We start from the raw sequence: 24,223 nt of genomic DNA, 5'->3' as shown, positions 1-24,223 counted from the left end.
ATCAGGCTCATTGCCTTCTTTTTATCTTAAGTTTTTGCTATTAACTGTTGAGAAGTTTTTCATTTTTACATAATACTGACCTGTGTTCACTTCAGATATATTTTTTCCCCTTTCTTTTTTAAGTAGGCTTCACACCCAGCATGGAGCTTGAATTCACAACTCTGAGGTCCAGAGCCACATGCTCTACTCACTGGGCTAGCCAGGTACCCCTGTAGTGTATAGATATTCAATAGTTGATGGTTTCAAGCTATAAATTATTGTCTGATATTGTATAAAGAGTAGATGTAAGTTTCTTTTTTTTTTTAATGGTCACATTTTTATTTAAATTCCAGTAAGTAGGGGTGCCTGGGTGTCTTGTTAAATGTCTGACTCTTGATTTCAGCTCAGGTCATGGTCTGTGGGATTGAGCTCCACATTGGGCTCTGCACTGACAGTGTGGAGCCTGCTTGAGATTCTCTCTCCCCCTCTCTCTCTGCCCCTCCCCCACTCATGCTTGTGTGTTCTCTCTCTCAAAATACATAAATACACTTAAAAAAAATTCCAGTTAGCAAATAGTATATTAGTTTCAGTAGTAGAACCCAGTGATTGATCATTTACATGTAATACCCAATGCTCATTACAACCAGTGCCCTCCTTAATACCTATCATCCATTTAACCCATCTCTCTGCCCACTTCCCCTCCAGCAACCCTCACTTCTCTATAGTTAAGAGTCTATTTTATGGTTTGTCTCTCTTCCCCCTGCCACCATGTTTATCTGTTTTGTTTCTTAAATTCCACATGTGAGTGAAATAATATGGTTTTTGTCTTTCTCTGACTAATTTCACTTAGCATAATACACTCAGGCTTCATCCATGTTGTTACAAATGGCAATATTTCATTCTTTTTTATTGTTGAATAATCTTTAATCACGTGTGTGTATGTGTGTATGCCACAAGTTCTTTGTCCATTCAGTAATTGATGGACATTTGGGCTGTTTCCATAATTTGGCTATTGTCAATAAAACTAAAAGGCAGCCTTTGGAATGGGAGAAGATATTTGTAAATAACGTATCTGATAAAGGATTAGTATCCAAAATCTATAAAGAACTTACCAAACTCAACACCCAAAAAACAAATAATCCAGTTAAGACATGGGAATAAGATATGAATAGACATTTTTGAAAAGGAGACATATAGGTGGCTAGCATAACATGAAAAGATACTCAACATCACTTATCAGGGAAATACAAACCAGAACTACAATGAGATATCACCTCACACCTATCAGAATGGCTAAAATTAACAACACAGGAAACTGATGTTGGCAAGGATGTGGAGAAAGGAGAACCCTCTTATGTTGTTGGTGAAAATGTAAATTGCTGCAGCCACTGTGGAAAACAGTATGGAGGTTCCTCAAAAAGTTAAAAATAGAATTATCCCATAATCCAGCAATTCCACTAGTAGATATTTACCCAAAGGATACAAAAATACTGATTAGAAGGGGTACATGCACCCCAATGTTTATAGCAGCATTATCAACAGTAGCCAAATTATGGATTTAAGTTTCTTGATCTCCAAATTAATATCTAATTTTCCCACCAAAGTTTGTTAAATAGTGATTTTTCTCCAGTTGCAATCAAGTAGTAGTGCCTGGGTCTGAAGACATCTGGAGGGTTGGCCAAAATAGCATCATGGACTGCCTCCATGTGGCCTCCTTCCCTAGCAGTATAGCCCAGGGGTTAAATGGCCCCTGAACACTTCACCTTGTGGGCTCTCTCTCCAGCAATATAGCCTAGGTAGCTGTAGTTCCTCCTATTCCTCCTCCTCCACTTTTTTCTGCCTTCATCCTTCCTTCTCCTTTTTCTCTTCCTCCTCCTTCACTACGTAGTTACCCACATTGGGCTCTGCACTGACAGTGTGGAGCCTGCTTGAGATTCTCTCTCCCCCTCTCTGCCCCTCCCCCACTCATGCTTGCATGTTCTTTCTCTCACAATACATTTTTCTCTTCCTTCATACTGCTTCAGTTTACTGACTAGTGTTCTTTCATTTTAGCCTGAAGGACTCCTTTTAACATTTTTTTGTAGGGCAAGTCCAATGGTAATGAACTCTCTTAGCTTCTGTTTATCTTGAATTGTCTTCATTTCTCCTTCATTCTTAAAGGGTAGCTTTGCCAGATCTAGAATTCTTGGTTGACAGATTTTTTTCCAGCAACTTAAATATGTAATCCTATTCCTTCTGGTCTGTAACATTTGTGAGAAATTGGCTGTTAGTCTTATTGAGGATCCCTTGTATGTGAGGAGTCCCTTCTCTCTTGATGCTTTCAGGAGTCTCTGTGTTTTGACCATTTGACTACCATGTGGATCTCTTTGGGTTTATCCTTCTTGGAGTTCATTTAGATTCTTGGGTGTGTGGATTCATGTAGTCCATCAGATTTGGGAAGTTTTCTGTCATTTATGCATATATTCTCTCTGTTCCTTTTTATTCTCTTTCTGGGCCTTGCATTATGAGTATACTGGTTCATTTGATGCTATTCTAGGTCCCTTAGGCTCCACTTTTTTTTTCCTTTCTGCTTTTCAGACTCAGTATTTTTAGTTGTCCTGTTTTCAAATTGCTGATTCTTTCTTCAGCTGGCTTACAGCTGCTGGTGAATCCCTCTAGTGAATTTTTCATTTCAGTTTTTTACTTACCTGCTCCAGAATTTCTATTTGGTTCCTTTTTATAATTTGTGTCTCTTTATCGATATTCTCATTTTATTCACACATTTTCCCAGTTTCCTCTTATTCTTTGTACATGGGTTCCTTTAGCTCTTTGAGGATACTTAATGCAGTTGACTTAATATATTTATCTAGTAAGTCCACTGAATGTCTGGGCTTCCTCAGGAATGATTTTTTGTCAATTCTTTCTTTTGATTGGGCCATACTTTCTTGTTTACTGTATGCTTTGTGATTTTTTGTTAAAAACTAGACATTGAGTATTGTGCTAACTCTGGAAATCTGATCCTCTCACTCATCAGGGGTTGTTGATTTTGCTTGTTGACTGCTGGAACTATCCATTGGTAACTTTCCAAAATATTTGTGCAAAGTAGATATTTCTTGTGTGTGGTTACTGAAGTTTCCGTTTAATTGTGGTCAGCCAGTGACTTGACATACCTGTATAAATATAGGTCAAGAGAAGTAGAATGACACACAAAGCTTGCTCTTGTGTGATAGGATAAAACTTATTTGAAGTAAATTTCAGGAAGTTATCTGTGAAACCTGAATCAAAGTTGAATTCCGAAAATTACCTTTGTGTATCTTCTCTCAAACTGAGGAAATTACATCTGTCTTTGCAATATATACTTAATTCATACCTTAAGTAAAAATTTTTCCTTTATCTACACATGTATGTTCACAACCTAATAACCATCCCCTTCAAATCTTACCACTAACTGGTACTCAATTCAGAATTAAATGGTGTCGTTTTGAAAATGTGCTCATATTCTACCATTCAGAGGACCTGCAAGTCGTGAAATACAGGAAATAGCAACAAAAGCTAGCTTTTGGGAACTAAAAGCCCCTTTTGCATTGTACTCTGGTACCAGAACAATCAAACTTGAATTTAAAATAAAACATATACGTCTTTTGAAACCAAAAGTGCCTATTAGTGTTTATAGCAAACAAATGTTAATATATCGCATTAACAACAAAGTTTATTCCAAATCTTTCTTTTTCTTTTTCTTTTCTTAGAATCTCTGTCAGCCATGAAGATTGTATACGCTTTTTTTTAAAATAATTTTTAATTACAAAAATAATAGTTGCTACTGTTTTTCAGATTATAGAATTGAATGTGTATTTTCAAACCAAAGTTGCCACTTACTGCAAGATGCAGTGTGCTTCTGGTAGGAATGGTGGTAGTGCTCCCAGCAGAAGTTGTGCTCTAACATTCTTAACTCATGTTATTATGTCCATCATTGTGTCTATGTTCTATTTTACTTTTTTCTTTGGTTTTGTGGTATTTGTTACTAGGTTTTGTGGTTTCTTGTATGTCATTGTTGAAAATCCTTTGTTCTTAGTTTGATAGTAAGTTTTTTTTTTTTTTTAAGTTTATTTTGAAAGAGAGACAGAGCGCACACATGGACAGGTGAGGGAGGGGCAGAGAGAGAGAGAGGGAGAAAAAGAGAATCCCATGAAGGCTCCACACTGTCATTGCAGAGCCCGATGTGAGGCTTGAACTCATGAACCTTAAGATTAGGACCTGAGCTGAAGTCGGACACTTAACTGACTGAGCCACCCAGGTGCGCTGATTTTAAGTTTTTATTTTGAGTTATTTAGCCAGATGTAGACATATTATTAGTTACATTTGTTCCCTAAAAGTGTATAATTCCAATTTAGTTTTTGCTTATTCCAAAAAAATACAGAATATGCTTTTTAAAATATAGTCTCAAGTCTGTGACTTGAGATTTTAATGTTTCTAGTATTTGTTTTTCCTCAATCCGGTCTTTCTCTAAATAGCTAAATAATACTATACAAACTAAATAATACGTTTGTGCCATAGGTATGTTTATTTATAGAAGTCTGTATGTGTACATAGACAGTGTATGTCTACAATGCTGATTCTATGATTCTTGCCCCCTGGCTAAGCTGAACTTCTCTGAATGCTCCTTAGTAAGTTTCACTTAGATTACTTTGAGCAGACAACTACAAATTCTGCTTACTTTGTCAAATCTTCCTTGACTATACCACGGCTCTAGGTCATCTATTCCTTTCCTGAATCCTTTACACTTATTTCCAGCATTTATAATGTTGAATCATTTGCCCTATTCCCATTAGCATTCCTTGTGAGTAATCATGGCGCATTGACAAGAATAGATGAGACAACATGTGTCCACACACATTTCATTATTTGTATTGATAACCCATCATCAGGAGATACAACTGCTCTACAAGATCTAAATTCATGAGCAGTATGCTTAGTATAGTTCTTTATAACTGTAATTGAAGATTTCTTTATGAACTGTTGAAATAAATAAGTAAGGAGGCTGTTAGATTGAGGTTGCTTGGAAGCCTACGCAAGCAAACCAAAATCTAATCCATAGTCAATACACTTGAATCTGAGAAAATAAAACTTAGGAACAACCAATCACAGATAGACAAGTAGGCTTTCCCAAATAAGGCACCTATTAAAGTCATAGCCAATCGGATAATTTCCTTGATTCATTTCAATGTCTTTTCTATAAAAACCTCTCCCCTAGCTCCTGTCAGTGGAGTGTTCCTAACCACCTTTCGTTTGGTGCTGCCCATTTTGAATTCATGTATGCTTAAATAAAGTCTTGACAATTTCAGTGTGCCTCAACTCTTCCTTGCACAGAAGCTTTCCAAGCTCCTCCCTAGAACTGCTTTTAAGGTGGAGCTAGCTAGATCATATATTACTCTGCTCCTACTACGGTTGACTTTATTGCTCTGTGAAATTTTTTCTTTTCTTTTTTTTTTAAATTTAATTAATTTAGAGAGAGTGCATGCATGCAGGGGAGGGGCAGAGGGAGAGAGAGAGTCCCAGGCAGGCTCTGTGCTATCAGTGCAGAGCCCATGTGGGGTTCAGTCTCACAAATTGTGAGATCATGATCTGAGCCAAGACCAAGAGTTGGAGGCTTAACTGACTGAGCCACCCACACACCCCTATGTGTGTAATTTGTTTACTATCATTGACAAGATGAGAAGTTCTATTACCTACATGGTGAGTGGCACATTCATGGTTTAGTCCTGATTTTACTCTTTATTCATTCCATTTTGTCAAGTTATAACTTTGACCTTTGTTCATTTCTAAAATTTTTTTTTTCAACGTTTATTTATTTTTGGGACAGAGAGAGACAGAGCATGAATGGGGGAGGGGCAGAGAGAGAGGGAGACACAGAATCGGAAACAGGCTCCAGGCTCCGAGCCATCAGCCCAGAGCCTGACGCGGGGCTCGACCTCACGGACCGCGAGATCGTGACCTGGCTGAAGTCGGACGCTTAACCGACTGCGCCACCCAGGCGCCCCGACCTTTGTTCGTTTCATTCTCATGATTGCAAGAATATAAGCATTCTTTAATGTTATCTTTAAAACTTTACCTCGTTTTATATCCCTACAGAGCTTTCATTATATTTACATGTTTCTCTGATTTAACACCTATTTCTACTAACTGTATCCAACGCATTTGTCACTTCCAACATGCTAGATTTCTTTTTTGATCAGTTTTATTTACAAATACCACTTATCTCAGTACTGGTATGCTTATCTTTTGTTGTTGGCGACATTTGAATTACATATGTTTTTTGTTTCCTCAGCTAGATTATTATAATTTTATGGCCAGGCATCATGTGTTGATTGTCCTTGTTTGCGCCATTGGATCTTGAAGTTAGGAGGGGCATAGCAATTATTTATTAAGTTGAACTTGATTGCATTGAGAATATTCTAGGCTTAGTTCCCTTTCACCTCATATAATTAAAGGTCTCTAATTTCTAACAACAGAGCCAAGTTTGTGCTTTAGTGGTTCTAGAGGTAAAAAAAAAAAAAAAAAGTGTGTGTGTGTGTGTGTGTTATTACTATGATTAATGCAGTAGGTCAGATGGTCTTGCAAATTTTAGGAATACTTGGGAAATAACCATTAATGTCTCCTTTAGGACCCAGATCTCTGAGATGAGCTTAGGTTTGTTAAATCCCCACACTGGCCTAGTATTTCCAGTATTTGAATGTAAGATTACATAGATATGAAGTACATATATTAGTATCCATATGGTCTAAAGTGACTGCTCTACAAAGTGATGTGGTGTGTTGAAGGTCTGTGATGAATTAGGACAGACTTATGAATTTTAACCATTTGAAGGTTGTAGAACTGAGACTCCGGTAAAAAACTATGGATACATGTATGTTTATATATTTTGCTTATAATTTTAGGGAAGTTGCTGAGCCCTAAAAATGACACATCCCAAGATCATCTGCTCTGGGAATAACAGCATTGCAGGTTCAGACCGATGTTGAACTTTTTTCAGCTGTCCTTTTTCTTTTCTCCCCGTTTCCCATTCTACAGTTAACTAAGGGGATTTCTTGGATCTGAGTCTAGAGAATGAGATAGCCATGCTATTCTGGCTTTAATTACATTTGAGTGTCCTGGGAAAATGTTGCATAATATGTAAACAACATGCTCTTCTCTATCTCAAGTGAAAATAACACAAGTTATTTTTTATTTTGAAAGAATCATCTTTCAGGATGAAACTTGGGGTGGAGGGGACTTTCCCCTCCTCTGAACAGCTGTTGCTACTATTAAAACATTAAACTTAGTTTTGAAACATTTTTATTTTCGAAAGTCCTGTAAGCCCCTGCTTAAAACCTTAATTCTCTTCCCACGGGGCTCTCATAGTCTAGTAAACAGTTTGCCAGTGCACATGCTGGATATTGTAATGGGAGAAGGTCATAATTTCTTCTGTGGGTATATGGTGATTCAACAAAACTAGTAAGCTCTTTATTTCTAAGTTTACTTTCTTCTAAGGTTTAAGAACTATCTAATGTCTTTGGAAAGTGGTCCTGTCCTTGGAGTGAATACCAATTTCCAACGGATTCTAGCTATGGCAAATGTCAGTAACTTATTCATTCATTCAGTGAGTATTGAGCATTACTGTGTGTCAGGTACACCGGTAGATACCAATGATACAGTGGTAAATAAGACAGGTGTAGTTTCTGCTCTCGTAGACCTTTTTGGGGATATGGAATAAACATGGAAAAGTATGTAATATATTTACAGATAGTGATAATGGCTATAAAAAGGAGGGTAAAGAGATTGAAAGTGATAGAAGTGATATTATTTTCAATAGATTGGTGAAGAAAGCCGCTTCTGAGAAGGTGATATTTGAGCAGGGACCTGAATAAAGTGAAGGAATAAACTATGGAAATGACGGGAATGTGTTTGCTGTGCTTGAGAAGCAATAAGAGGCTGTGTAGCTGGAATGGAAACATTGAGGGGAGAATGGTAGGAATGAGGTGGAAGAGTTATGTAGAGCTTTACAGACTATAAGGAAACATTTTGGGTATCATTTAAAGTGTGATGGGATGCTTTTGGAAAGATGAAACCAGGGGTATCCATAATCTCATATATGTTTTAAAACTACATTGGCTGTTGTGTAGAGAGTAAATGGTAGCAGGCAAGAGGGTGAGCAGGGAAACTAATAATGACGTATTATTGTCTGGTGACCTGAAATATATATCTAGTAGTTGTTTAATGATTTTTTAATATAAGCAATTAAATTTTATTACAGCATTGGACAAAAAAGTTCTGAGGTATATGTGTGTATGTATATGTACATATGCATGTGTGTATACATACATGCATACAGTGGCAAATTAGGTGTAGTTTCTGCTCTCATAGACCTCATTTTGGGAGACTGTTTTTATTTCAGATCTTTCCCAGAGATGCATCATTTCATGAAGGTCACTAAGAACGTAAATCCTAGTCCTTTAAGATAAGCATGCATATATATAGTGTCTTTGAAAATTGGTTTTCACTTAATTTTTTTTCTCTCTGATTAGAAATGATAGAAATATTCCTTGTAGAAAACTCGTGAAATAAAAGTAAAAAATAAAAATCATCTATAATTCTATCACCTGTAAATAGTATTTGAACTATTAATAATTTATTTTAGTGACATTTAGTAATATTTCTGGAGGATTCCTTTTTTTTTAATTAAAAAAAATTTTAATGTTTATTTTTGAGAGAGAGAGAGAGAGAGAGAGAGAAAAGGGGAGGGACAGAGAGAGAGGGAGACACTGAATCTGAAGCAGGCTCCAGGCTCTGAGCTGTCAGCACAGAGCCTGCTGTGGGGGTCGAACTCACAAGCCATGAGATCATGACCTGAGCCAAAGTTGGATGCTTCACCAACTGAGTCACCCAGGTGCCCCTGGAGGATTTCTGTTTCTACTTATATAAATGAGAAAACAGGCGCAGGAAGGCTTTAATGACTTGTGTGAATCACCAGAGTAATCATTGTCATATTCTTACTGCTTTAGTGAGGTTCTTGACCTGCCCCTGAATGAAGCAAGAATGGTGTTATCAAATTCTAAATATGAACAGTGAATTAACTAAGTACACTATGACAAAGAAAATTAAGAGACACAATTACAATCACTTTCCCCTTTTCCTTAAGGCCAGTATTCTTAGATCATGTTGCAATATATAGATCATTGTGGGCCATGTATTTTCCTAGAAAAAGGAGATTTCTCTCCCTCGGATTTATAACATGACTATACTACAGTAGACGGGTTCATTTGTTCCCTGTGTATCTCAAATTTTATTTACTTCGGACATTGGTGAACTTTCTACCCAGAAAAGGAATTCTTCTTCACCTCTGATCTAATTTATTTAAGAAAATAGACTTAAAATTTGTTTAGATTTCTTTTTCTGAGGTGGATTTCTGCATGAGCCTTGGTTTTTGTCTTACAATTAAAAAAAAAAAAAACTTATTTAAGAAATTACCTACTTATGCAGAGACAAGTGCACTTCCGCTTCCAGTTTCTATCCCTCATTTAGATTAGGGAAGGCAAGACCTTGTTCAGGACAAGGTAATGTGGGCTGTAGCATTTAAGAGCCAGTATGCCACTTCTGCCTTTGTCTTTTCTGTCATGACAATGTTCAGTTGAGACAGGGGGGACTGTATTATTGAGTCAACATAGAGGCATTGCCAAGCTACATGGAACTTTGAGCAAAAAATAAACTTTCATTGTGTTAGATCTTTAGTATTTTGGGAGTTTGGTCTAACAATCTATGTTATTTTTTGTGTATATTTTATAACATGCATACAGCTTATAAATATACATTGATGGTGATGGCATACCTAGCAAAGAAAGGCTCTCATAATGTAATTCTTATGTCTCTCCATCATTTTCTACAATATTCATATCTCTAGTTTTATATTTACATTATTCCAGGTTGAAAACACTGTACTATCTCACCCCTATGTCTTTGATCACATTCTTTGCACTAGAATTCACTTTTTTCCTTTTACCTATTCTCTCTCTCTTTTTGGTATTACATTAGGTTTTTTTTCTAAGTTTCTCCCATTGACGTATAGTTGACAAATAACATTATGTTGGTTTCAAGTGTATAACATGATTTGATGTTTGTTATGTTGTGAAATGATTTCCCACAATAAGTCACTGTAGTAAGAATATTTTTCTTTTGATGAGAATTAATTTTTATTTGATTTGACTTTATTTTTTATTTTTTAAAATTTACATCCAAATTAGTTAGTATATAGTGAAGCAATGATTTCAGTAGATTACTTAATGCCCCTTACCCGTTTAGCCCACTCCCCCTTCCCACAACTCCTCCAGCAAACCTCAGTTTGTTCTCCATATTTATGAGTCTTTTTGTTTTGTCCTCCTCCCTGTTTTTATATTATTTTTGTTTCCCTTCCCTTATGTTCATCTGTTTTATCTCTTAAAGTCCTCATATGAGTGAAGTCCTATGATTTTTGTCTTTCTCTGACTAATTTCACTTAGCATAATACCCTCCAGTTCCATCCACCTAGTTGCAAATGGCAAGATTTCATTCTTTTTGATTGCTGAGTAATACTCCATTGTGTGTGTGTGTGTGTGTGTGTGTGTGTGTGTGTGTGTGTGTGTGTATATAAACCACATTTTCTTTATCCATTCATCCATCGATGGACATTTGGGTTCTTTCCATATTTTGGCTATTGTTGATAGTGCTGCTCTAAACACGGGGGTCTTGTGATGAGAAATTTTAAGATGTATTCTCTTAGTAGCTTTCGGATACTCAGTACAGTATTATAAACTGTAGTCACCATGCTATACTTTACATCCCCAGTGATAGCTCTCTTTATTCTTCTATTTTGCTGTGTAAAGTTGTTTGATATTCATGAAGATATCTCACAATTGGTTATATCCTGGAATTTTTAATTTCTTTGCTAGTTTGTTATGCTCTTTTAATGTAAAACATAGCATTTTTAAAAAGATATATTTATAAAGTTATTTTGAGAGAGAGCAAGCGTGCATGCAAGAGTGAGGGAGGGGCAGAGATAGTCCCAAGCAGGTTCCTTGCTGTCAGCACAGAGGCCTAAGTGGGCCTTGATCCCCTAAACGGAGCCCATATCAAGAGTCAGATGCTTAACTGACTGGGCTACTCAGGCACCCCTATGTAAGTTTTTGTTTAAATTCCAGTTAGCTAACAGAGTGTAATATTAGTTTCAGGTGTACAGTATAGTAATTCAGCACTTCCATACAACACCTGGTGCTCATCACAAGTGCACTCCTTACTCCCATCACCTATTTAACCCATCCCTCTACCCACCTCCCCTCTGGTAACCATCAGTTTGTTCTTTATAGTTAAGCGTCTGTTTCTTGGTTTGCCTTTTTCCCCGTGCTCCTTTGTTTCTTCAATTCCATATATGAGTGAAATCATGTGGTGTTTGTCTTTCTCTGACTTCACTTAGAATAATATTCTCTAGCTTCGTCCATGTCGTTGCAAATAGCTATATTTCAGTATTTTTTGTGGCTGAATAATAGTCATGTGTGTATATACTTACATCACATTTTCTTTATCCATTCATCTGTCATTGGATCCTTGGGCTTTCCATAATTTGGCTATTGTTGATAATGCAGTTATAAATGTCGGGGTGCATATATCCCTTTTAATTTTTTTGTATTCTTTGGGTAAATACCTAGTAGTGCAATTCCTGGATCCTAGGGTATCTGTTTTTAACTTTTTGAGGAATCTCCATACTGCTTTCCAGAGTGGATGCACCAGTTTGCATTTCCACCAGCCGTGCAAGAGGGTTCCCTTTTTCCACATCCTCACCGACATCCTGATTTGTATTTCCCTGATGATCAGTGATGTTGAGCATCTTTTCATGTCTGTTTGTCATCTGTATGTCTTATTTGGAAAAATGTCTATTCATGTCTTCTGCTTATTTTTCAATTGGATTGTTTGCTTTTTTGTGTATTAAGTTGCATAAGTTTTTTTTTTACATATTTTAGATGTTAATTAACCCTTTATCAGATATATCATTTGCAAATATCTTCTCCCATTCTGTAGGTTGCTTTTTAGTTTTGTTGATTGTTTTCTTTGCTGTGCAAAAGCTTTTTAGTTTCATGAGGTCCCAATAGTTTATTTTTGCTTTTGTTCCCCTTGCCTCAGGAGACATATCTAGAAAAAAGTTGCTTTGGCTGATGTCAAAGAGGTTACTGTCTGTGTTCTTCTTTAAGATTTTGATGGTTTCATGTCTTACATTTAGGTTTTTAATTAATTTTGAATTTATTTTTTGTGTCTGGTGTGAGGAAGTGGTTTCATTCTTTAGCTTGTTGCTTTCCAGTTTTCCCAGCACCATTTGGTTGAAGACACTTCTTTCCATTCGATATTCTTTCTTGCTTTGTCAAAGATTAATTGACCATATAATGGTAGGTTCATTTCTGGGTTTTCCATTCTGTTGTATTGATTTATGTGTCTGTTTTTGTGCTAGTACTATACTGGTTTGATTACTACAGCTTTGTAATAGAACTTGGAAGTCTGGAATTGTGATGCCTCCAGTTTTGCTCTGCTTTTTCAAGACTGGTTTGGCTATTTGGGGTCTTTTGTGGTTTCATGTAAATTTTAGGATTGTTTGTTCTAACTCTGTGAAAAACGCTGGTGGTATATTGAGGGGAATTGCATTAAATGTGTAGATTGCTTTGGGTAGTATAGACGTTTTAACAATATTTTTTCTTCCCATGCATGAGTATGGAATGTCTTTCCATTTCTTTGTATCATCTTGGATTTTTTTCATCAGTGTTTTATAGTTTTCAGAGTATAGGTCTTTCACCTCTTTGGTTTGGTTTGTTCCTAGGAATCTTATTGTTTTGGTATAGTTGGAAATGGGATGGATTCCTTCATTTCTCTTTCTGCTGCTTCATTATTGGCACACAGAAATGAAACCGATTTCTGTATGTTGATTGTTTTTCTGTGACTTTACTGAATTTGTGTATCAGTTTTAGCAGTTTTTTGGTAGTCTTTCTGGTTTTCTGTGTAGAGTATGATGTCATCTGCAAATAGTGGAAGTTTGACATCTTCCTTGCTAATTTGGATGCTTTTTGTTTCTTTTTGTTGTCTGATTGCTGTGCCTAAGACTTACATTACGATGTTGAATAAAAGTGGTGAGAGTGGACATCCGTGTCTTGTTCCTGATTGTAAGGAACCTACTGAAAAACTGAGACCTCTCGGTTTTTCCCCATTGAGGATGATATTAGCTGTGGGTTTTTCATATAAGGCCTTTATTATGTTGAGGTATGTTCCCTCTAACCCTACTTTGTTGGGAGTTTTTATCATGAATGGATGTTGTACTTTGTCAAATGCTTTTTCTGCATCGATCCAAATGATCATATAGTTTTTATCTGTTCTTAATGAGGTGTGTCATGTTGAGTGGTTGATTTGCAAATGTTCAACCATCTTTGCAACCCAGGAATAAATCCCACTTGATTGTGTTGAGTGATTTTTTTTTTTTTTTTTTTTTTTTATTTGTTTTGGTTTGTTAGTATTTTATTTAGAATTCTTGCATCTGTGTTCATCAGGCATATGGGTCTGTAGTTCTCTTTTTTGGTGAGGTCTTTATCTGGTTTTGGCATCAGGGCAATGCTGGCTTCATAGAAAGAATTTGGAAGTTTTCCTTTTTTTCTCACTATTTTTTGAGAAGAATAGGTATTAATTCATCTTGAAATGTTTGGTACAATTTGCTTGTGAAGCCATCTGGTCCTTTACTTTTGTTTGTTGGGAGTTTTAAAATTACTGATTTAATTTCTTTGTTGATAATTGGTATGTTCAAGTTTTCTATTTTTTTCTGTTTCAGTGTTGGTAGTTTATGTATTTCTAGGAATTATCCATTTCTTATAGGTTGTTCAGTATGTTGGCATACAGTTTTTCATAATCTCTTATCATTGTATTTCTATAGAGTTGGTCGTTATTTTTTCTGTCTCATTTGTGATGCATTTGGGTCCTTTCTCTTTTTAATAAGTCTGGTTAGAGGTTAATTTTTTCAAAGAACCAGCTTCTGGTTTCATTGATCTGTTCTGTTTTTTAAGTTTCTGTATCATTTATTTCTGCTCTAATCTTTTTTACTTTATTCCTTCTACTGGCTTTAGGCTTCACTTTTTAAAAAATTTATTTAAATTCAAGTTAGTTAATATATAGTAAGTATTGGTTTCAGGAGTAGAACCCAGTGATTCATCACTTACATATAATGTACAGTGCTCATCTCCCTTTCCTCCCCTCCAGCAACCCTCAGGTCTCTGTATTTTTTATTTTTTTCCCCTCGTTTCTTCAGGTGTAAGGTTAGGCTGTCGGATACTTTTCTTCTTGATGTAGGTGTGTATTGCTGTACACTTCCCTCTTTGGACCACTTTTGCTGCATCCCAAAGATTTTGTACGTTTGTATTTTCATTTGTGTTTGTGTATTTTTTTTATTTCTTCTTTGATTTCTTGGTTGACTCATTCATTATTGAGTAGCATGTTGTTTAATCTCCATGTGTTTGTGGTCTTTATGAATTAAAAAAAAATGTGTAGGTACAGATTAAAGAACAAATTTTCACGTACTCACTACCTAGGTAAAAAATAGAACTTTACTGTAATTCAGAAGCCTCTTATGTGCCCCTCCCTGATTGCATTCTTTTCTCACTTTCTGAAGTAGTTACCATCCCGAATTTTATGGAAACCATTCCTTTTTTGTGTGTGTGTGTTCATCATATATGTCTTCATTCCTAAATCCAGTGTTAAGTTTGCCTGTTTTAGAATTTCATAGTAAATAGAACTATGCTGTATGTACTATTCTGTGACATGCTTCTTTTGTGCAAGACTGTTTTTGAGATCACCCATGTTGATGTATATAGTTCCATTTTGTGTATTTCTACTGTTGTGTAATACTTCATTGAATTAGTATACCCTTATTTACTTATCCATTCTATTTATGGACATTTGGATTGTGTCCAGAGTTTGCTATTATAAACAATGCTGCTGTAACATTCTTTAATATATGTAATATACAAGAATTTATCCGTGGTGTATGCATAGTAGCAGAATTGCTAGGACATAGAGTGCACACATGTTAAATTTTACAAGATAATACCAACCTGGTTTTCAAACCAGTTACGGTAGCTCTTTCCTCTTTCACCAGCAGTAGAGGGGCATTCCTCATTACTCTACTCTTCCTGTCTCTTGGTATTTATCCAACTTAAAGAATTTTGCCAGTCTTGTGGTGTCAAATGGTATCCCAAAATGATTTGAATGTAGATGTCCCTGATTACTAATGATGCAGAACAATTTTATATGTTGAGGACTTGTGCATTTTTTTTTCCTGTGACATTCCTATTCATTTCTATTTCCCATTTTTTGCTTAGTTATCTATCTTTTCCTATTTTTCTTTTTATATATTCTAGATACAATTAATTTGCTGACTAAATGCATTGTAAATACCTCCTTAGTGATTAATTGGATGTGGGAGGTGAGAGAGGAATGTAGAATTACTTCCAGGTTTCTGGTTCGGGGAACTGAGTGGATGATATTGCTGTTAAACTAGGACATTTAAAAGAGGCAGAGAACTAGATCTGGGGAAGAAGAAAATTTGAGATATTTTAGAGTTTGATATTTCTGTAGGATATTCAGGTGGAGATATCACATAGATCTCTCCCTATAAGGGTCTGAAGCTCAGGCAAAGTCTGTTATGCCACATCAGTCCTGAAGGAATCTTGTATGATGGGTCTTTCAGCAGACCGCAGTTGGAAGGAATATGGTAATTCTCAAAGTCATTTGTCTTCTACTGTGGGATTCTTTCATGAAATATATATTAGTTATTATTTTAATACCTTTTTGATTTGTTAACAATTGTATAATCTTTCTTAATGTTGCCGAGGGAGGGTGTCTGGGTGGCTCAGTCGTTAAGCATCTGACTTTGGTTCAGGTCATGATCTCATGGTTCATGAGCTTGTGCCCCTCTTCCTCACCTCCCTCCCTCCCCCGCACCCCCTCCCTCTGCCCCTCTTGGGATTCTCTCCCTTTCTCTGCCCCTCACTCACTTGCACACATACTCTCTCAAAAAAATTACTGCTAAAGGAGTACAGCATTTTTATTTTGAAAAACATCCAGTGTATGCCTTACATAACATGCATAGTATATATCTAGACTTAAAAATTTTTATTCATTCATGTTTAGTACTTCATTACACAAGTTATTCCATACACACGGAAAACAATATAAGACATATGTACATCTGAGAACTCAACTTTGTGCAGTTTTCATTAAATAATAGTATTTTCACATACATTTTCAGACATTTTTAGGTTCTTTTATGTATTTGGAATTGTGTATATATAGCCACTGGAAGAATATGGGCCCCTTGGGAGGATAGCAGTAGAATCCCATGGAGTAAAGATCTTTCTTAAAAAAGCAGATTGTATTATGGCTATTTGTTTTTTTTAAGTTCTGAGAACTTTGATAAACCCAGAGGTGGGAATATCTTTAATAACCTTTAGAAGATATGAAAGGTGAGGAAAGTGTTAGTAGCAGGGCTAGGACCTGGTACATTCACTAAAAATGTAGCACCTTTAGCTTACAGTGCCAGAGCAGAGTTCGTACTAAATAGCTCAGGGTAATGAACCATCCACCTCCCTCAAGGAGTAGTAGCAGCTTATTTGGTGACAGTGGTTGGTCACCTTTTAGGAGAACTGCAATCCAGGGACAATTAGGGCTTGACAAGTATGTAGGGAAATGATGGCAGAGGTAGTCTCTCTGGTCCATCTTTGTCAGTACAGTGATTATGCTTCTGTGTTCAAGGAGATCTTTTAGACCTGTAGGAAGAGAAAGGGGATGTAAAAGTGTGATATGCTCAACTCTGGCTTCAGCCTGGGTTCTGCTTAGAACATTCTGAGTTCATAGGTAACTCGCAAGTCCCCAGGCAAAGTGTTTGGTGAGCTTTCCTGATGCTACATAGTCATTGTGGATTGCAAGAGCTGCTTTTTTAGGGACAGGAGAGGCTTGGGGAAAATTTGGTAGCTTTGCTTGGATAGTTCTAGCTCTGCCTCAAGGTTAAAATGACCTATTGACACTTCTAGGTAGGTAGCTAACTTTTGATACCACAGACGATGGCAATCTCAGTATAAAAATAAATACAGGTAGTGGCAGGCATGGTGGTAAACACACTTTTAAGCCAAGGGATCCCACAGGAAAGCTCACTGCAAATATTTCTGACTTCCCCAAATTGACATTTCTTAAAGAGAAATTCTGCAAATAACAGCAAACCTACCTTTCCTTGCTAATTGCTTTCACTAAATTCTTGATGGTCTTAGACTCTGGATTCAGGCATGTTTTCTCCCCATTCTTTTTCATTGTAGCACTGTAGAAGTAAGAAGGAAAATATTTAGAATGATGTTGGGCCAATAAAACAGGTGTAATATACAGTTTTTAAGCCAGATGTTTACATTTCACTCTAGATTTTTCCCTTTGCTATGTAGAAGTCTTAGAATCATACAAAGCATTTATTGATTTTGTGATCATACATATTTAATATATGATTACAACTAGAGAGGTGACTTTCAGAAGGCATTTACTCACATGATTTCAACACGTGGACAAAAGTGACTTGCAGGAATCACTTCAAGTTTTTCTAAGGACCTTAGATTTACAGATAGTTCACTAATCTTGATACAGGTACAGCGTGGTGTTCTAGAGAGAGGTATTCCTGTGGGGAAAAAAGACAAGTACAGTAGGGGAGGTTAGTGCAGTTTTCGTTTTAGTCGTTTAGTGTGGATTGGCTACTACTTAGCAGAACCTATATCCCCATGTTATTTGAGGTAATCTGAGAGGGAATGATCCCATTATAATATAGCTCTGAATGATTGATTAGTTGATTATCTGAAAGAATGGAATTGCAACTTGTGAATTGTAAACTTACCCCTGAGCCCAGTTCTTATGGTTAATTAAGTGAGTTACTTAAGAAGTATATGTCTCATCCTCTCTGTCCTCATTCCCTTACATTTTCTCTGTCTATCCTCTTACTCTTCTGTTCCCCCATCCTTTTATTCCATTTGCCTTTCTGACCTGTGACCAGAGAGAATCTCTGCTCATTTGGCCTTCATTTATAGGCAGGCTGTAAAACTTTTGCAAATATGCTATTCCTGTAATTATAGAACTTCTACGCAGTCCTATTTCTGACCTTAGAAATTAAATATCCTTTCATGTTCCTTACCTTGAGTTCCACTCAGAGTCAGAAAGATAAGACAGAAAATAAGAACAGCTCGTTGGTTCATGGTGCTGTGACTGGAGGTTCCTCTGTGGTAGGCTCAGAATGTCTAAGCAGTTGAGTGTCTCAGAAAACGTGGGGTTGGGATGCAGTATTTATTTGTAAAGGCACTTTCCCTCTCTAACTCTGATTGGATAACATTCTAGTTGACTAAGCAAAACCTGATGCCTGTTTCTTGGGGAAGTCCCATGTTGCAGAATGAAAGGTATTATTAGTATTTATTGTGGTTCAGAGTTATGGAATTTCCCTCCACCCCCATTTTTCACTAAGAGTGAGTTAGGTTTCACTTTCTAAAACATGAACTATTTCTTGAAAAACAGAACTTCATTGCATATGTGGTTATTTTTAATGAAAAAAAATTTAATGAAACTTTTTATTTTTTTTAAATTTTTTTTAACGTTTATTTATTTTTGAGAGAGAGAGAGACAGAGCATGAATGGGGGAGGGTCAGAGAGAGGGAGACACAGAATCGGAAACAGGCTCCAGGCTCTGAGCTGTCAGCACAGAGCCTGACGCGGGGCTCGAACTCACACACCGCAAGATCATGACCTGAGCCGAAGTCGGCCGCTTAACCAACTGAGCCACCCAGGCGCCCCTAATGGAACTTTTTATTTTTTTTTAAATGTTTTTTTTCAACGTTTATTTATTTTTGGGACAGAGAGAGACAGAGCATGAACGGGGGAGGGGCAGAGAGAGAGGGAGACACAGAATCGGAAACAGGCTCCAGGCTCTGAGCCATCAGCCCAGAGCCTGACGCGGGGCTCGAACTCACGGACTGCGAGATCGTGACCTGGCTGAAGTCGGACGCTCAACCGACTGCGCCACCCAGGCACCCCAGAACTTTTTAAATGAAACTTTGATTCTCATGTTTTGCCTCCTGCAAAATAAAGATGTCAACTTAATCTTCAAGTCAGAATCCTGCCTACGGTTTTTTTTTTTCAAGTTTTTATTTAAATTCCAGTTAACATACAGTGTAATATTAGTTTCAGATGTAGAATTTAGTGATTTATCACTTGCATATAATACCTGGTGCTCACCACGAGTGTCCTTTTTAATAACCATCACCTATTTTTCACCACCCCCCCCCTTGCCCTCCAATAACCATCAGTTCTCTGTAGTTAAGAGTCTGTTTCTTGGTTTGCCTTTTTTTCCCCCTCCTGTGTTCATTTTTTTAAATGTTGGTTGTTTTCAGCGGGGGGTGGGTACAGAGGAGCTGAAGTGGGCTCTATGCTGACAGTAGACAGCCCTATGTGGGGCTCAAACTCAAGAACCACGAGATCGTGACCTGAGCCACCCAGGCACCCCTCATTTGTTTCTTAAATTCCACATGAGTGAAATCTTACTGTATTTGTCTTTTTTTATTTATTTTGTTTAGTATAATACTACCTTCCTCTATTCCACGCCATTGCAAATGGTAAGATTTTATTCTTTTCTATGGCTGAGGAATACAGTTTTAAAATGAGTATGTCTTAATACTGTGTTTTGAATCTATCTTAATTTGCAGCAGTAAGGCGTGAATATGGATATATTCACTTCATGAGTTTCAGAGATGTCATTTTTTTAATTTTTACAATAGCTTGTTTCTAAAAATTTTTTATGTTCATTTATCTTTGAGAGACAGAGAGACAGAGTGAGAGTGGGAGAGGAGCAGAGAGAGAGAGAGTGACACAGAATCTGAGGCAGGCTCCAGGCTCTGGGCAGTCAGCACATTGCCCAACATGGGGCTTGAACCCACAAACTGCGAGATCATGACCTGAGCTGAAGTCAGACACTTAACCGACTGAGCTACCCAGGCACCCCTATTTTTACAATAACTTGTAAGAAAATAGGAAAGTTATTTTCATTTTGTATATGGAAAAAGAACCTTAGGGATGAGATAATTGTGTTAGGTCACACAAAGGTTGTCATCTATTTAGTATACCTATAATGCTTTTTCTCAGCATTTATCTTACATTTCTGTAATTACTTTCAGAGGGTAAGAAAAAAATTTTTTTTTAATTTTTAAAACGTTTTAAATATTTTTTCTTTTTTTATTTTTTAAATTTTTTATTTCTTAAAATGTACATCCAAATTAGTTAGCATATAGTGCAATAATGATTTCAGGAGTAGATTCCTTAGTGCCTCTTACCCATTTAGCTCATCCCCCCTCCCACAACCCCTCCAGTAACCCTCAGTTTGTTCTCCATATTTATGAGTCTCTTCTGTTTTGTCTCCCTCCCTGTTTTTATATTATTTTTGTTTCCCTTCCCTTATGTTCATCTGTTTTGTCTCTTAAAGTCCTTATATGAGTGAAGTCATGTGATTTTTTCTTTCTCTGACTGACTAATTTCACTTAGCATAATACCTTCCAGTTCCATCCACCTAGTTGCAAATGGCAAGATTTCATTCTTTTTGATTGCTGAGTAATACTCCATTGTATATATATACCACATCTTCTTTATCCATTCATCCATCGATGGACATTTGGGTTCTTTCCATACTTTGGCTATTGTTGATAGTGCTGCTATAAACATGGGGGTGCATGTGTCCCTTCAAACCAGCACACCTGTATCCCATTGATAAATGACTAGTATTGCAATTGCTGAGTCATAGTGTAGTTCCATTTTTAGTTTTTTGAGGAACCTCCATACTGTTTTCCAGAGCGGCTGCACCAGCTTGCATTCCCACTAACAGTGCAAAAGAGATCATCTTTCTCCAAATCCTCGCCAACATCTGTTGTTGCCTGAGTTGTTAATGTTAGCCATTCTGACAGGTGTAAGGTGGTATCTCATTGTGGTTCTGATTTGTATTTCCCTGATGATGAGTGATTTGAGCATTTTTTCATGTGTCAGCTGGTCATCTGGATGTCTTCTTTGGAGAAGTGTCTATTCATGTCTTTTGTCCATTTCTTCACTGGATTGTTTGTTTTTTGGGTGTTGAGTTTGATAAGTTCTTTATAGATTTTGGATACTAACCCTTTATCTGATGTGTCGTTTGCAGCTATCTTCTCCCATTCTGTCGGTTGCCTTTTAGTTTTGCTGATTGTTTCCTTCACTGTGCAGAAGCTTTTTATTTTGATGAGGTCCCAGTAGTTCATTTTTGCTTTTGTTTCCCTTGCCTCCGGAAACGTGTTGAGTAGGAAGTTGATGCAGCCAAGATCAGGGAGGTTTTTGTCTGCTTTCTCCTTGAGGATTTTGATGGCTTCCTGTCTTACATTTAGGACTTTCATCCATTTTGAGTTATTTTTGTGTATGGTGTAAGAAAGTGGTCCACGTTCATTCTTCTGCATGTCGCTGTCCAGTTTTCCCAGCACCACTTGCTGAAGAGACTGTCTTTATTCCATTGGATCTTCTTTCCTGCTTTGTCAAAGATTAGTTGGCCATAGGTTTGTGGGTCCATTTCTGGACTCACTATGCTGTTCCATTGATCTGAGTATCTGTTCTTGTGCCAGCACCATACTGTGTTGATGATTGCAGCATTGTAGTATAGCTTGAAGTCCAGGATTGTGATGCCTCCTGCTTTGGTTTTCTTTTTCAAGATTGCTTTGGCTAATCAGGGTCTTTTCTGGTTCCATACAAATTTTAGGATTGTTTGTTCTAGCTCTGTGAAGAATGCTGGTGTTATTTTGATAGGAATTGCATTGAATATGTAGATCGCTTTGGGTAGTATTGACATTTTAACAATATTTGTTCTTCCTATCCAGGAGCGTGGAATCTTTTTCCATTTTTTTGTGTCTTCTTCAGTTTCTTTCATGAGGTTTCTATAGTTTTCAGTGTATAGATTTTTCACCTCTTTGGTTAGATTTATTCCTAGGTATTTTATGGTTTTTTGTGCAACTGTAAATGGAATCGATTCCTTGATTTCCCTTTCTGTTGCTTCATTGTTGGTGTATAGGAATGCAACCAATTGCTATGTGTTGATTTTATATCCTGAAACTTTGCTGAATTCATGAATCAATTCTAACAGTTTTTTGGTGGAATCTTTTGGGTTTTCCATATAGAGTATCATGTCATTTGCGAAGAGTGAAAGTTTGACCTCCTCCTGGCCAATTTGGATGCCTTTTATTTCTTTGTGTTGTCTGATTGCAGAGGCTAAGACTTCCAATACTATGTTGAATAACAGTGGTGAGAGTGTACATCCTGTCTTGTTCCTGACCTTAGGGGGAAAGCTCTCAGTTTTTCTCCATTGAGGCTGATATTAGCATTGGGTTGTTCATATATAGCTTCTATGATCTTGAGGTATGCTCCTTCTATCCCTGCTTTCTTGAGGGTTTTTATCAAGAAAGGATGCTGTATTTTGTCAAATGCTTTCTCTGCATCTATTGAGAGGATCATATGGTTCTTGTCCTTTCTTTCAGTGATGTGACGAATCACATTAATTGTTTTGTGGATATTGAACCAGCCCTGCATCCCAGGTATAAATCCCACTTGGTCGTGGTGAATAATTTTTTTAATGTATTGTTGGAGCTGGTTGGCTAATATCTTACTGAGGATTTTTACATCCATGTTAATCAGGGAAATTGGTCTGTAGTTCTCCTTTTTAGTGGGGTCTCTGTCTGGTTTTGGAATCAAGGTAATGCTGGCTTCATAGAAAGAGTTTGGAAGTTTTCCTTCCATTTCTATATTTTGGAACAGCTTCAAGAGAATAGGTGTTAACTCTTCCTTAAATGTTTGGTAGAATTCCCCGGAAAGCCATGTGTCCCTGGACTCTTGTTTTTTTGGCAGATTTTTGATTACTAATTCGATTTCCTTACTGGTTATGGGTGTGTTCAAATTGTCTATTTCTTCCTGTTTCAGTTTTGGTAGTGTATATGTTTCTAGGAATTTGTCCATTTCTTACAGATTGCCCATTTTATTGGCATATAATTGCTCATAATATTCTCTTATTGTTTTCATTTCTCCTGTGTTGCTTGTGCTCTTTCATTCATGATTTTATTTATTTGGGTCCTTTCCTTTTTATTTTTGATCAAACTGGCTAGCGGTTTATCAATTTTGTTAATTCTTTCAAAGAACCAGCTTCTGGTTTCATTGATCTGTTCTACTGTTTTTTTTGTTGTTGTTGTTGTTGTTGTTGTTGTTGTTGTTGTTTCAATAGCATTAATTTCTGCACTAATTTTTATTATTTCCTGTCTTCTGCTGGTTTTGGGTTTTATTTGCTGGTCTTTTTCCAGCTCCATAAGGTGTAAGGTTAGGTTGTGTATCTGAGATCTTTCTTCCTTCTTTAGGAAGGCCTGGATTGCTGTATACTTTACTCTTATGACCGCCTTTGCTGTGTCCCAGAGGTTTTGGGTTGTGGTGTTATCATTTTCTTTGACTTCCATATACTTTTTAATTTCCTCTTTAACTTCTTGGCTAGCCCATTCTTTCTTTAGTAAGATGTTCTTCAGTCTCCAAGTATTTGTTACCTTTCCAAATTTTTTCTTGTGGTTGATTTTGAGTTTCATAGCGTTGTGGTCTGAAAATATGCACAGTATGAGCTCGATCTATTTGTATTTACTTAGGGCTGATTTGTGTCCCAGTATATGGTGTGTTCTGGAGAACGTTCCATGTTCACTGGAGAAGAATGTATATTCTGCTTTAGGATGAAATGTTGTGAATATATCTGTTAAGTCCATCTGGTCCAGTGTGTCATTCAAAGCCATTGTTTCCTTGTTGATTTTTTGATTAGATGATCTGTCCATTGCTGTGAGTGGGGTGTTGAAGTCTTCTACTATTATGGTATTACTATCGATGAGTTTGTTTATGTTTGTGATTGATTTATGTATTTGGGCGCTTTCACATTTGGCACATAAATGTTTACAATTGTTAGGTCTTCTTGGTGGATAGACCCCTTGATTATGATATAATGCCCTTCTGCATCTCTTGATACAGTCTTTATTTTAAAATCTAGATTGTCTGATATAAGTATGGCTACTCTGGTTTTCTTTTGTTGACCATTAGCATGATAGATGGTTGGTTCTCCATTCCCTTACTTTCAATCTGA

The 24,223-nt window shown here is 36.8% G+C and overlaps 2 protein-coding genes across 2 annotated transcripts in view; one reads left to right on the top strand and one right to left on the bottom strand.

Annotated features, from left to right (window-relative positions):
- ART3 (ADP-ribosyltransferase 3 (inactive)) overlaps positions 1-24,223 on the top strand; it is a 136,219-nt gene that overhangs the window by 4,008 nt on the left and 107,988 nt on the right. The window lies entirely within an intron of this gene.
- Positions 16,066-18,340, bottom strand: CXCL10 (C-X-C motif chemokine ligand 10). Its single transcript, XM_040481004.1, has 4 exons — positions 18,209-18,340; positions 17,575-17,701; positions 17,267-17,356; positions 16,066-16,811 (listed from the first exon to the last, which is right to left on the bottom strand). Exons 1-4 carry the CDS (start codon positions 18,267-18,269, stop codon positions 16,793-16,795), a joined length of 297 nt encoding a protein of 98 aa, XP_040336938.1. The 5' UTR covers positions 18,270-18,340; the 3' UTR covers positions 16,066-16,792.

This window comes from Herpailurus yagouaroundi, unplaced genomic scaffold (assembly GCF_014898765.1).
Source record: "Herpailurus yagouaroundi ecotype Mexico unplaced genomic scaffold, PumYag 28, whole genome shotgun sequence".
Lineage (NCBI taxonomy): Eukaryota > Metazoa > Chordata > Mammalia > Carnivora > Felidae > Herpailurus > Herpailurus yagouaroundi.
Note: the sequence above shows the minus strand (reverse complement) of the source record. Positions and strands in the feature narration are given on the sequence as shown.